The sequence below is a fragment of the Triticum dicoccoides genome, chromosome 4B (genome assembly GCF_002162155.2).
Source record: "Triticum dicoccoides isolate Atlit2015 ecotype Zavitan chromosome 4B, WEW_v2.0, whole genome shotgun sequence".
Lineage (NCBI taxonomy): Eukaryota > Viridiplantae > Streptophyta > Magnoliopsida > Poales > Poaceae > Triticum > Triticum dicoccoides.
Window position 1 is genome coordinate 129,449,721 of NC_041387.1, and position 10,908 is coordinate 129,460,628.

At 48.3% G+C, this 10,908-nt stretch overlaps 2 protein-coding genes across 6 annotated transcripts; one reads left to right on the top strand and one right to left on the bottom strand.

Moving 5' to 3' along the window:
- Positions 1-6: 6 nt before the first annotated feature.
- Positions 7-4,489, top strand: LOC119295432 (BEL1-like homeodomain protein 1). Its single transcript, XM_037573853.1, has 4 exons — positions 7-804; positions 2,140-2,537; positions 2,967-3,027; positions 3,146-4,489. Exons 1-4 carry the CDS (start codon positions 94-96, stop codon positions 3,962-3,964), a joined length of 1,989 nt encoding a protein of 662 aa, XP_037429750.1. The 5' UTR covers positions 7-93; the 3' UTR covers positions 3,965-4,489.
- A 332-nt stretch (positions 4,490-4,821) lies between these two features.
- LOC119295431 (transcription factor LHW-like) lies at positions 4,822-10,680 on the bottom strand. Of its 5 annotated transcripts, none has more exons than XM_037573851.1 (10): positions 10,041-10,676; positions 9,543-9,707; positions 9,272-9,353; positions 8,828-8,869; positions 8,685-8,744; positions 6,431-8,119; positions 6,207-6,311; positions 5,938-6,078; positions 5,704-5,829; positions 4,822-5,511 (listed from the first exon to the last, which is right to left on the bottom strand). In XM_037573851.1, exons 1-10 carry the CDS (start codon positions 10,130-10,132, stop codon positions 5,350-5,352), a joined length of 2,664 nt encoding a protein of 887 aa, XP_037429748.1. In that variant the 5' UTR covers positions 10,133-10,676; the 3' UTR covers positions 4,822-5,349. The 5 variants fall into 5 exon arrangements, 4 of the variants coding, with proteins under 4 accessions (XP_037429748.1, XP_037429745.1, XP_037429749.1 ...); XM_037573848.1 differs by having other exon boundaries at positions 6,431-8,122; XM_037573852.1 differs by having other exon boundaries at positions 6,207-6,308; positions 10,041-10,675.
- Positions 10,681-10,908: the final 228 nt, after the last annotated feature.

Genomic DNA, 10,908 nt, shown 5'->3' on the forward strand with positions numbered 1-10,908 from the left:
TTTCAAGGAGAATTTCAGTTAGTGCACAAGTGCACATACGTACATAGCCAAGATTTTGCCATCGACCAGTCTACATAGGTGCCGGCGCTCACGATGGCAGCGTACTACCACGGCGGCGCCGGCACGGACATCCACCAGGCCGCCAGCGACGGCCTGCAAACACTGTACCTCATGAACCCGAGCTACGGCACCGGCGGCTACGGGGACGCCGCGCCCTCCGGGGCCAACATGATGCTCCTCAACTCGGCGGTGAGCTCCATGACCCCGGCGTCCTTCGGCGGCCACCAGGCGTCGCCACCGCCGGGGCAGCACTTCGTCGGCATCCCTCTTCAGGTCCCCCCCTCGGGCTACAACCTGTGGACCCCGGCCACAACCGGCATCGCCGACGTCATGTCGCCACCGACGCAGCAGGCTCATGGCGTGAGTGCCGTGCTCAGCCTGTCGTCTCGCGAGACGCCGCCGGTCACGGTGGCTTCCATCGCCGGCGACGAAGGGAGGTACCACCTTGGGTCGACGACCGCGGCGTCGCAGGGGCAGGTGGTGATGAACTCCAAGTACCTCAGGGCGGCGCAGGAGCTGCTCGACGAGGTGGTGAGCGTGAGCAAGGGCGTGGACGACGTGGACCCCAAGGCGAAGAGCGCTGTGTCGGTCAAGAAGAAGGAGGATTCGGAAGGCCTTTCCGGCGGCGGCGGGGAGGAAGGCGCCAGCGGGGCCAAGGGCGGCGCGCCAGCGCCCGAGATGTCGACGGCGGAGCGGCAGGAGCTGCAGATGAAGAAAGGCAAACTGGTTAACATGCTTGACGAGGTCAGTAATTAACCTAAGTACACTCTAATTAATTACTTTTGATTCTAACTTTTAATGTTAAGAAATGTCCTGCTTTATACCAATATATATTTTTACCATGAATTCATAGAGAATTAATCTCTCAGTTTTCCCCGAAAATATCTCCATTTTTTGCTTAGGAATTGTAGATATTTTTTCCTCTGGAAAACAAGGGATATTTGATAAATTAACCTGACGATTTTTGTAGTGTGTGAACATTCAACATTGCCCTCTGAATATGGCAGTGTTAGATTGATGATGTTTCTGATATTTCCTTGCCTCTATAATTTGAGAAAGTGTTATTGAAAGTATATGGGTCATTTGCTTTTCAGCTATGTTTGTTTTGTTGCTTCTTTTTCTGAAGTGAGTGACACACAGTTGTTGGGGTAGCCAAGCAGGCCTTTGATTTGCTGGATATTCCTCCTCCCTTTTTCCTTTTCTCAATAACACATGTTTTGTCAGCTTGCACCAACTATATATTCTCTTCGAGTTTTTTTATCGATATAAACACTGACCAGTATTGTCTTTTAGAAAGCAGAATTACAGCTACAGTTAATTAAAGGACAACTATTATTAAGTTAGAAATTTACAAATCAGCTCTGGTAGTAATTAAATAAACGAAAATTATTTGTGAATGTGTGATAGCTATTATAAAAGTGACAAGTCTAGCTAGTCTTTAAAACCAACAAGTGGCTATAGTCTTCTATTTTCTTCTAGAGAAGAAAGTAACAAGCTAGCTAGTGGCCAAGTATATATCTTGGTGATATTGTTAACAAATACTTTGAGATAGGAAAAAGCACTCATGCACCTATAAATTACAATTCTTTCATGGTGTTGTTTGTTGAGGCCAGTACAAGCCACCTTTAACTTTGTTGCCTGATCAAATATGTGTCTCTTTTTGTGTTCTCTCAATAGCTTAATTAATAGTTTAATACTACAAGTATATGCTATCAGTACAGAAGGTAGATAGGCCCTGCTTGTCCTAGCTGGTGCTAGCTTCTTCACAAGCCAGCAAAGCCAAGTTTGGCAGCCCGGGTTTCCCTCATGCATTGAGCTTTTCTTCTTCTATTCTTTTTAGGGAGCTTTAGTTTGTGTTTTCTCCATATAAACAAGAAATGCAGTGAAGCATGCTTTTGCTAAAATCCACTTGATTCTCTCAAATCTGACAAGACAATTAATCGTGTTTATGATAAACACAATCCAAAGTACTAGAGAGTGGTTGTGGTGGTTAACACTAGTAATCAACCCACTAATTAATACACGAGCTAATCTCTGTACTGGGATCTAATGTGGCTTGCGATGGCATGGCATGATCAGGTGGAGCAGCGGTACCGGCAGTACCACCAGCAGATGGCGTCGGTGTCGTCGTCGTTCGAGGCGGTGGCCGGTGCCGGGTCGGCGCGGACGTACACGGCGCTGGCGCTGCGCACCATCTCGCGGCAGTTCCGCTGCCTCCGCGACGCCATCGCCTCCCAGGTGCGCGCCGCCAGCCGCGCCCTGGGCGAGGACTGCGACGCCGAGGGGCTCGGTGGCGGGCTCGGCGGAGGGCCCGGCGTCGGGTCCCGGCTCCGGTACATCGACCACCAGCTCCGGCAGCAGCGCGCGCTGCAGCAGCTGGGCATGATGCAGAGCAGCGCGTGGCGCCCCCAGCGGGGCCTCCCCGAGCGCTCCGTCTCCATCCTCCGTGCATGGCTCTTCGAGCACTTCCTCCATCCGTAAGTTGTTCACCACCATGCTAACTTTACCGCCATTTTCTTGTTGCCATGCATGCATGCACTGCATTGCTTGAATTGTTTGGAAGGTTTTGCATCCTGCACATGCAACCTAGCTAGGTGTATTGTACAGGTGAACTCCGTCGGTAACTGAACTACAGTAATAATTAATCATGCATTTCTCTCTCTGTCACCGACGTGGTACAGATAGAGTGCGAAATGATGACGCGGTACTTGCATGAGAGAGACATAGACATAGCACGAGATACGACACACACACACACACAATGCTCATGATGCGTTTTGCATGCAAACATGCACGCATGGCACCTCCATTCGTACGTGCACGCCCAAAACCGGCGGGTACGTACGTACTCAGCGCCCTCGTGTTGCACTCCCATTGGTTGATCGGATCGCCCTCTCATCATGCAGATACCCCAAGGATTCGGACAAGATCATGCTCGCCAAGCAGACCGGCCTCACCAGGAGCCAGGTACAAAAAAATCTCAACCATCCTTCTTCAGTTTGATCCAGTTGCAACATATTGTTGTTTTTTACTGTTACCGCGGCTTGGTTTGATCCGTGAGAGTTTTTGTAAAACGAATTATTAGGTGTCGAACTGGTTCATCAACGCGAGGGTGAGGCTGTGGAAGCCGATGGTGGAGGAGATGTACCTCGAGGAGACCAAGGAGCATCAGCAGAAGCAGGACGGCGGCGACGACAAGGGGAGGCCGTCTGGGTCCGGCCCCGCCGGAGGAAAGAGCAGCAGCAACGCGGACGGCGTGGACGACGGCACTCCGAGGTCCATGGCCAGAGCGGCGGCGGGAGCCGGGACGTCGGAGGGCGGCGGCGCCGTCCAGGCGTCCTTGCTCGAGCTCGCCGGAGAGCACCAGGCGCACGCGGGGTTCTACGACGAGGAGGGTGAGGATGGCGGGTTACGGCGCGGCTTCAAGAAGGCGAGGGCGGCCGACCTCGAGCAGCAACCGCCGGCGGCGTTCGACTTCGGCGCGTTGCACCACGCGCAGGCAGCCGCGGCCGCCGCAGCGAGGCAGCAGCACGACGAGGTGAGCCACCGGGAGCTGCTCATGAAGTTCATGGAGAGCGGCGGCGCGGCAGGCGCGAGGGACCACCACCACCAACACCAACACGACGAGGACGGGGCCGGCGGCGGGTACTCTCTGTTCGCGCCGGGGCCGTACGGGCAGTTCGGCACCGACCAGTCGTTCGCGTTCCCCGGGGCCGGGCAGCACGGCGGCGTCTCGCTCACGCTCGGCCTCCCCCACGGGGCCGGCGATCAGACGGCGTTCCTCATGGGCGGCGGCAGCAGCAACGGCGCCGACAGCGGCGGCAGCGGCGCTGCCGGCTACGACATGAACATGCAGACCACCAAGTCCTTCGCGGCTCAGCTCATGAGAGACTTCGTGGCATAGTATGAATGCATCATGCATGATATACCACTATTACATAGCGCAATCCATTAATGAAATCCCAAAAAAATCGATTAATCAAACAATTTAGGGCTTGTATAGAAATAAAAGGGTAAACGCCTAGGCATGGTTAGGCTGCCATTAATCCTAAGCCTCTCTAGGTCATTGGGGTGTAATTATGTAAAGATGGGGACATTGTATATAGTTACTAGTAGTATAGGTTAGGTAGTTAAAACCCAAACATTTCCGGTTACAAGATTTTATAGGGCAATAGGGGGATGGGGGGTATACGATACGTGAAGGGGTATATATATATGTAAAACATTGGAATTGGGGATCTTGGAAGTGTATTGCGGTATAGTTGGTTTATTGGAGATTTGAGTATTGTTTTTGGATACTGTACTGCAATGTAATGTTAGTTATTGTAGTACTTCTCTTCACTACTTTGTTCCAGTTCCATGGATGAAGAGAGGAGATGCATGAGATGGCATATCGTGTTACCTTTAGCAACCAAAACTCATTGGTGTACCATGTTCATGTGATTTTCTTTCTCTTCTACATAAAACAGTTCATTTCTCGCAGGACAAAAGAAAAGAAAAACCCTCTGCTCCAAACAGGTACAACCTCCATTCGGAAATAAGTGACCCTGTTTTAGTTCAAAATCAGCGTCACTTATTTTCGAATGGAGGGAGTACAAGATAATGCAGGTGATTACCTTCTTGGTCATGAACAAGACAAGATGATGGCAGACGGTAATAGAAGGATCATTTAAAAAAAAAAGACGGTAATAGAAGGAACAATCATTAGTCTTGGTTGACAGAGAGGTCATTGGAGAATTGCTGGACAACACACCAAACCCAAAAATGTTGATAGGCAACAAACATTCAATGTCACAGAAATCTGATCACACAGCAAAATGCAGCTTCTCCCAGGTCACTGCAAGGAACCACTGGATCACATGCTAACAGTTCTATTTCTAGTTTGAAGAAGACTTACAAAGGGTTGGCTTTCCAGTTATCAACGCTACACAAATCAACTAAGGAATCTCCGTTCGGTACAAAATCCACTAATGTACGGCAAAAGTAACAAGCAAAACTAAGATTGTACAAGCAATGGCACTGCCTAACTGATCATTAGCTGAATCAATAGTCCCGTCTTCGATGCATTTCACGTTAAGACTTTCTGCGGCTCGAGGGAGATGAAGGTGCACATTTGCGCAGCAAGGCGCCACTGGAAAGCAAGTGGCGCATTGGCAAACTGGCAATGCTAGTCATGGCAAAAGTGCGCAGATGCAGAATCTGAAGTGTTTTAACTCTGGTCCCACGCTGAACTGCTGCTCTTAGCACTTAAATGTTGATTGGCCAGAGGCTGAGGGCTCTCTCTAGTTGTCACTGGATACCACCTGTTGCCGGGATGACAGGTTGGCGAACCAAACCAAGAGGCATGTTCACACTGTTGGGATTCTCTGCTGCTCCGCTGCCATCACAGTTGGGTTCCAATAACCGTACAAGCGACAGAAAGATCTCCATTCTGGTTACGTCCCTGTTTGCCTGTATGAACATTGAACAATTGAACATACACAATCAGTGTTATTCCTCGACTCCAACCAGCAAGTTAAAACATAAGCAGGGATTTAAAGCGATAGAAATCCATTCAACAGGTGTTATCACAAAAATCAGCAGAAGCATTCCATAGCTCTAATGATGTGATGACCTTTTTTTTTCAGAATTTAACTATATTACCTCAACGGTAAAGCGTGCCCAGATTTTACTTTTACGTGCTTCCATTACACCCCTCAGGATGGTCAACCCAAGTCCTTTGATGAAATCAGCTATCTCCAAGAAGATGCCTCTATCCTCACAAATCATCTGCAGGGAACCCCATGATGTCAACACATCTAAACGGCAACTACATGCGATTGTCGGTAAACAATGAGACTGCAAAAAACAAGCGACAGCAGCATCCTGAACAATTACCTCCACAAGCATCTGACGTGGTCTGTCAAGATCCTCAACGATGATTGGACATGTCATAGACTGAGAGCCAACATCAAAGGCCCAGGTTGCACCGCCTTCAAAGTAGTCTTTCCACACAGGACCGTTCTCACTGCCAAGTATCTGTATGAATACTCAACAACATAAGGACATCTTTCAATCTAACGAGTTACAAACTGTGCAACTCAACCACAACAGACCAGCTTTCTTTCTATATAACCAAACAATAAAACTTATAGGCATGCGCATACCTTAGATTCAGTAGAATCCTTGAGCTTGTCTGCATGCTTTGTAACGCTTTGCAAGAAGAGCATGTGCTTAACTGTCTTCTCCAACAAAGCATCAATGCTGCACTGCTGACACAAATGAGATAACATTGATATGACAACAATGCAACTGCTCTGGAGTTCACGTGTGCAACTCAAAGTACAAATTTTCATAATAGATTAAAATCAGCAGGTCTACAAGAGGATACCTTAGCTCCATTAGGCACCATTTCTCGGAGCTCCTTTATACGATCCTGTATCAGCTGCCGATCCTTTGGCCGTGCCTTAGAACTCTCTCCAGGTCGAGATCTCTTTCGATTTGACTTGCTTTGTGTATCAAGACCTTTGCTGTTAGAAGCTGATGCACTTTCACATTTCATGTTCTGACCATTCTCAATCCAAAGACGTATCTGAGATTTCTGTGCTCCATTATTTTGGGAAAGACAACCATCTTCAGTCTTATCGAAGTAATATGGTTGTTTAACAATCTGTGTGGACTCATTCTTGATTACCGTTGAAGGAATGCCAGAGGAGTCACATTGCTTTAACTCTTCCAAACCAAAATGAGAAATGTTTGGAATGTCAGTCAATGCAGTCTTGCAAGAAGCATTGTCATCAGAACTCTGCTTACTGCTGGGGTTGACATTTGAGATGACAGCATCCAGTAATTGATCAGTATCAGTTAGTGAGAAGATCCCGGAACAGGGAAAGTCATTGTCTAGTGAACTGAAGAGTGAAGAAGAATCAAGACAAATCGAGGGTTCAGTTGCCTCTCTGTCTAAACTATGAGATTTTGCATCACAGGAGGACACCAAATTAGCATCCACATTATGACCCAACTGATGAAATTCAGAACCAAATATATCAAACAAGTCATTATCCCATGTTGGCTGCAAAAGCAAAGAGTGAGTTGTCTCACTGGGCATAGCTGGCAGCATGCAACCATCCATATTCTTCACACCTTGTGTGCTCACAGCAACACGTGGATCATTTGCTCTATCGGCATTTTGATCTTTCTGCATATGACCTGACCTACTCAATAGATTCTCCTGGGACATGCCATTCAAGCAATTAGAAACCTGAACATCAGATTGAGAAGATACAGGCAGAGCACCTTCAGATGACCTTCTTTCTTGGTGCACCATTTTCATGGTGAATTCAGAAGATTGGGGAACATTACAAGAAACTGGAGGTTGCTTCTGCCGTAACATTCCTGAACTGGAATGGCTTCCTTGTTCTGATACTTGACTTGATGTACATAAGGTAGTACTGACTACTCCGGCACTTCCAGGGAGGAAACCATAACTCCCATGACCAGCAGTCCCTTGGGGTAGGCCAACTCTTCCATGTGACAGCTTCATGTCACTAGTTTCATGCATAAAAGGATTTCGGTATAAAAGTGATTTTAGCAGTGCACTCCGTGCCAAATCTGTACCGCTACCAAATTCTAACTGTCCAATGGTGTTCATCAGCATTTGCTGTTGCTCCACTGATGCCAAGCTCGATGGGACCAAACCAGAGCTTATTTCAGCACTCTGTGTATTACTTCCAAGTCGATTATCACAATAAGACGCTTGTTGTACAAACATATCGTTAGGCTTGCCATAGACAATATGCTCTCTACCAGTTAGACCATTCTGTTGTGCAGCCTCAAACAAAGATGCATTTAGTGATTTGCTACTTGATGCAGTTGCGCTATCAGATCGTCTGTATTGTTCACGTATCACTGGGAATTGACTGAAGGAATTGTCTGCAGCTTGGATGTTTGAGGCACCATGCAGAGGACGCGACTGATTCGAAGTACTTTTTACTGAAGCAGATGAAGCCATACTTGATCGCTGGTTCAGCTGAGAGCACAATTTCTTTGCATGCATCACAAAACTTGTGTTCTCCATAACCTGCTGAATCCAGAAATGATAGGTTATTAACTCAAATATATGGAGAATACAAATTCTAGCGAAGCCAAAGTGATGAACTGAGATACCATGATGAAACCCAACCATTTGATAAAAGACATGTACTATATTGGAAAAACTGATTACATGCCAACATTTCTAGATATTCTGTTGCAAGAGAGAACATTCTGATTACACCACTGATGAACATATAGAGGTATGTTCTAGCCACCCTTTAGCAGCATACATCAAAAGAAGCCATGAGTTTGCATTCTGATGGCACGTAAAAAATTCCAAGCATCATTGTTATTTAAAACTCCAATACTATCCGGCACAGGAGTACAATATTTAGCATGATGTGATGGTTATATTCTTTCAAAAGAGATCTAGATATGAGATATTGTACCATAGTCAACAGCATGACATACTGATGTTAGTATGTTATACCACACAGCTAACTCGAAACAGTTAAAAACTTCAGACAAACTGGGCATATATCCTATAATACGATATAGGGAACACAATCTCTCTACACTTCTAGCATGCATTTGAAGTTTGGATATCATACCACACCAGTAGAGCCTAATTGTAGCACGCCGCGTGGTAGCACAGGAATAATCGCAATAGTCTGCAGAACAAGAAACTTCATTGAGTTCCAGAAGCAAGCAAGGGTCAAATAATTTACCATTCACAATGTTCAATTCCACTCACCTTAATGCCAGCTCTGAACTGATAATGCATCTCAGAAGCAACCTATCATGGTGAGACTAGCGTAAGATCTCCAAAACAAAACAATCAAACAACAAGTATAACAAAGATAACTAATAGATCCCCATGCTAGTATTAGCATTATGGTGCACTCAAGGCAAATCAAAGTAGATTCACATGTATTCTTTTGCATGTGACAGACACATGTAAATGTTCATTTACAGCTACCGTATCCCTGTTTCACTTATTTTCCAGTATGATGCTAGTCCAAAACCAAAGCAGGCCACTGAGTTCCAAAAGCTCGAACAGAAGGTCCCCCCACAAGACTTATTACATGGATATAAATTCCCTGACCCGATGCTTTAAATGGTGGCCCGGCAAAAATTGAACCAGAGAAAACGGAAATCGGTTAGCACTTGTACCATTTGAGAAGAAAGCAAGTACTACCTCGGATGAGAGCCCGTGATCATCCGCAGTACCATGGATGATCCATTGATGACTGCCAGTGAAGGCAACACGGCCGACGGTCCTGAAAGCCACAAACGCAGCAGCCATTATTAATCGAAATAGCAACCAGCAAACAAACCCGGAGGGATGCATTTGTCTCATTTGCATCAACCAATGAGAAATGGCGGAGGAATCATGAAACTGCATCTGACCAAAACATGGAAAAACAGGGATGAAGAAAAGAAATATGGCATCGCTATGCTTTGCTTACCCTTCTCCAACGACATGAACCTGCTCGGCCATGTCCTTCCGAACGAGTGAGCAAATGCTGTCAACAGCAGCAGAACACCCGAGCTCAGCGGCCCGAGCTTGAGAAGCCTCAGATCCGGCGGGGCATGGCGTGTGGCCGCAGTAGCCGTCCTCCCACACCAAATGCCTGCACATATCCAAGGTGAAAAATGCAGGTAAGAAAACCACTAATAAGAGGGGCCAAATTCCTGAAGCTGCAAGTACAATAGGAAGCCAAGTTCAGGGGACGAAAATTGCAAGATAAACACACACACACACACACTCCTTATAAGTGCCAAGCCATCAGTTCCGAGCTCAAACACTCCATTGCTAACGAAATGATGAGGAGCACTAGTAGCTACTTGAATCTTCCGGTGTCAAACTAGCACACGGAATCCCGAGACTGAAAAGGCAGGGAACAGAAGAAACAGCACAGAATGTCGAGATGCAAGTGGAGGAGGAAACAGAGGAGGCAGCTTACACGGGGTCGGCGGCGCCGATGGCCTTCCAGAAGACGGCGTAGGACCAGCCGATCTCCTCGCAGAGGCGCCGCAGCGCGTCCCCGACCGCCATCCGCGCCACGAGTCAGAGTCAGTCAGACGGCACCTTGTAGAGGACGGACAAGGAAAACCCTAGCACGCCGGCTGCAGAGGCCCGCCGCCGCCGGCGCGAGGACGAGAGGAGAGAAGCAGGAGGTGGGTGAGCGAGCGAGCGAGTGCGAGAGGTAGCAGCAGCAGAGTGAATGAACGGTATCTTAGGCGCCGCGGCAGCCGGCCCGGCCGGCCTGCTTCGCGCGGAGACCGCCGCCGCCCCTCCTCACCGCCGCCGCCGCCGGAGCGCCGCCTCCCCTCCTCCTCCGCGCCGCCAGCGCGAGGGCAACCATCGAGCCGTGACGTCGCGCGGCGCGCTGGAGGAGCCCAGCTGTCAGTGCGGCTCCTCGGCCTCGGGTAGACGACGAGATCGGCTTTGTCCGCTAGCTGCCTGCCTGCTGCTGCGCCCTCCCCTTCACACTGTGTGCGCCCGCGAGCGGCTGCGAGAAGAGTAGTCCTCTCTCTCTCTCTCTCTCTGGTCTCTCTCTGGCTTTGGTGCTCTCTTGTGCTCTGCCGCCTGCTTTGTTTACCACCATCATCTTTTCCATCTTTTTACACCCTTGGCGGCTCCGCTCCCGAGGCGAGGTGGCCACCATTCCCTCCCTCACTCCCTCACTCCCTGCACTGCACTGCACTGGACACAGAGGTGGAGGGTAAACTAGGGCCCTGTTTGGATCCTAGAGTTAGTGTTAGTTTGAGTTGTTTTGGGCTCAAATAGCTCAAAAGGATCCAAACAGATGGGGTTAGTTTCAGCTAGTT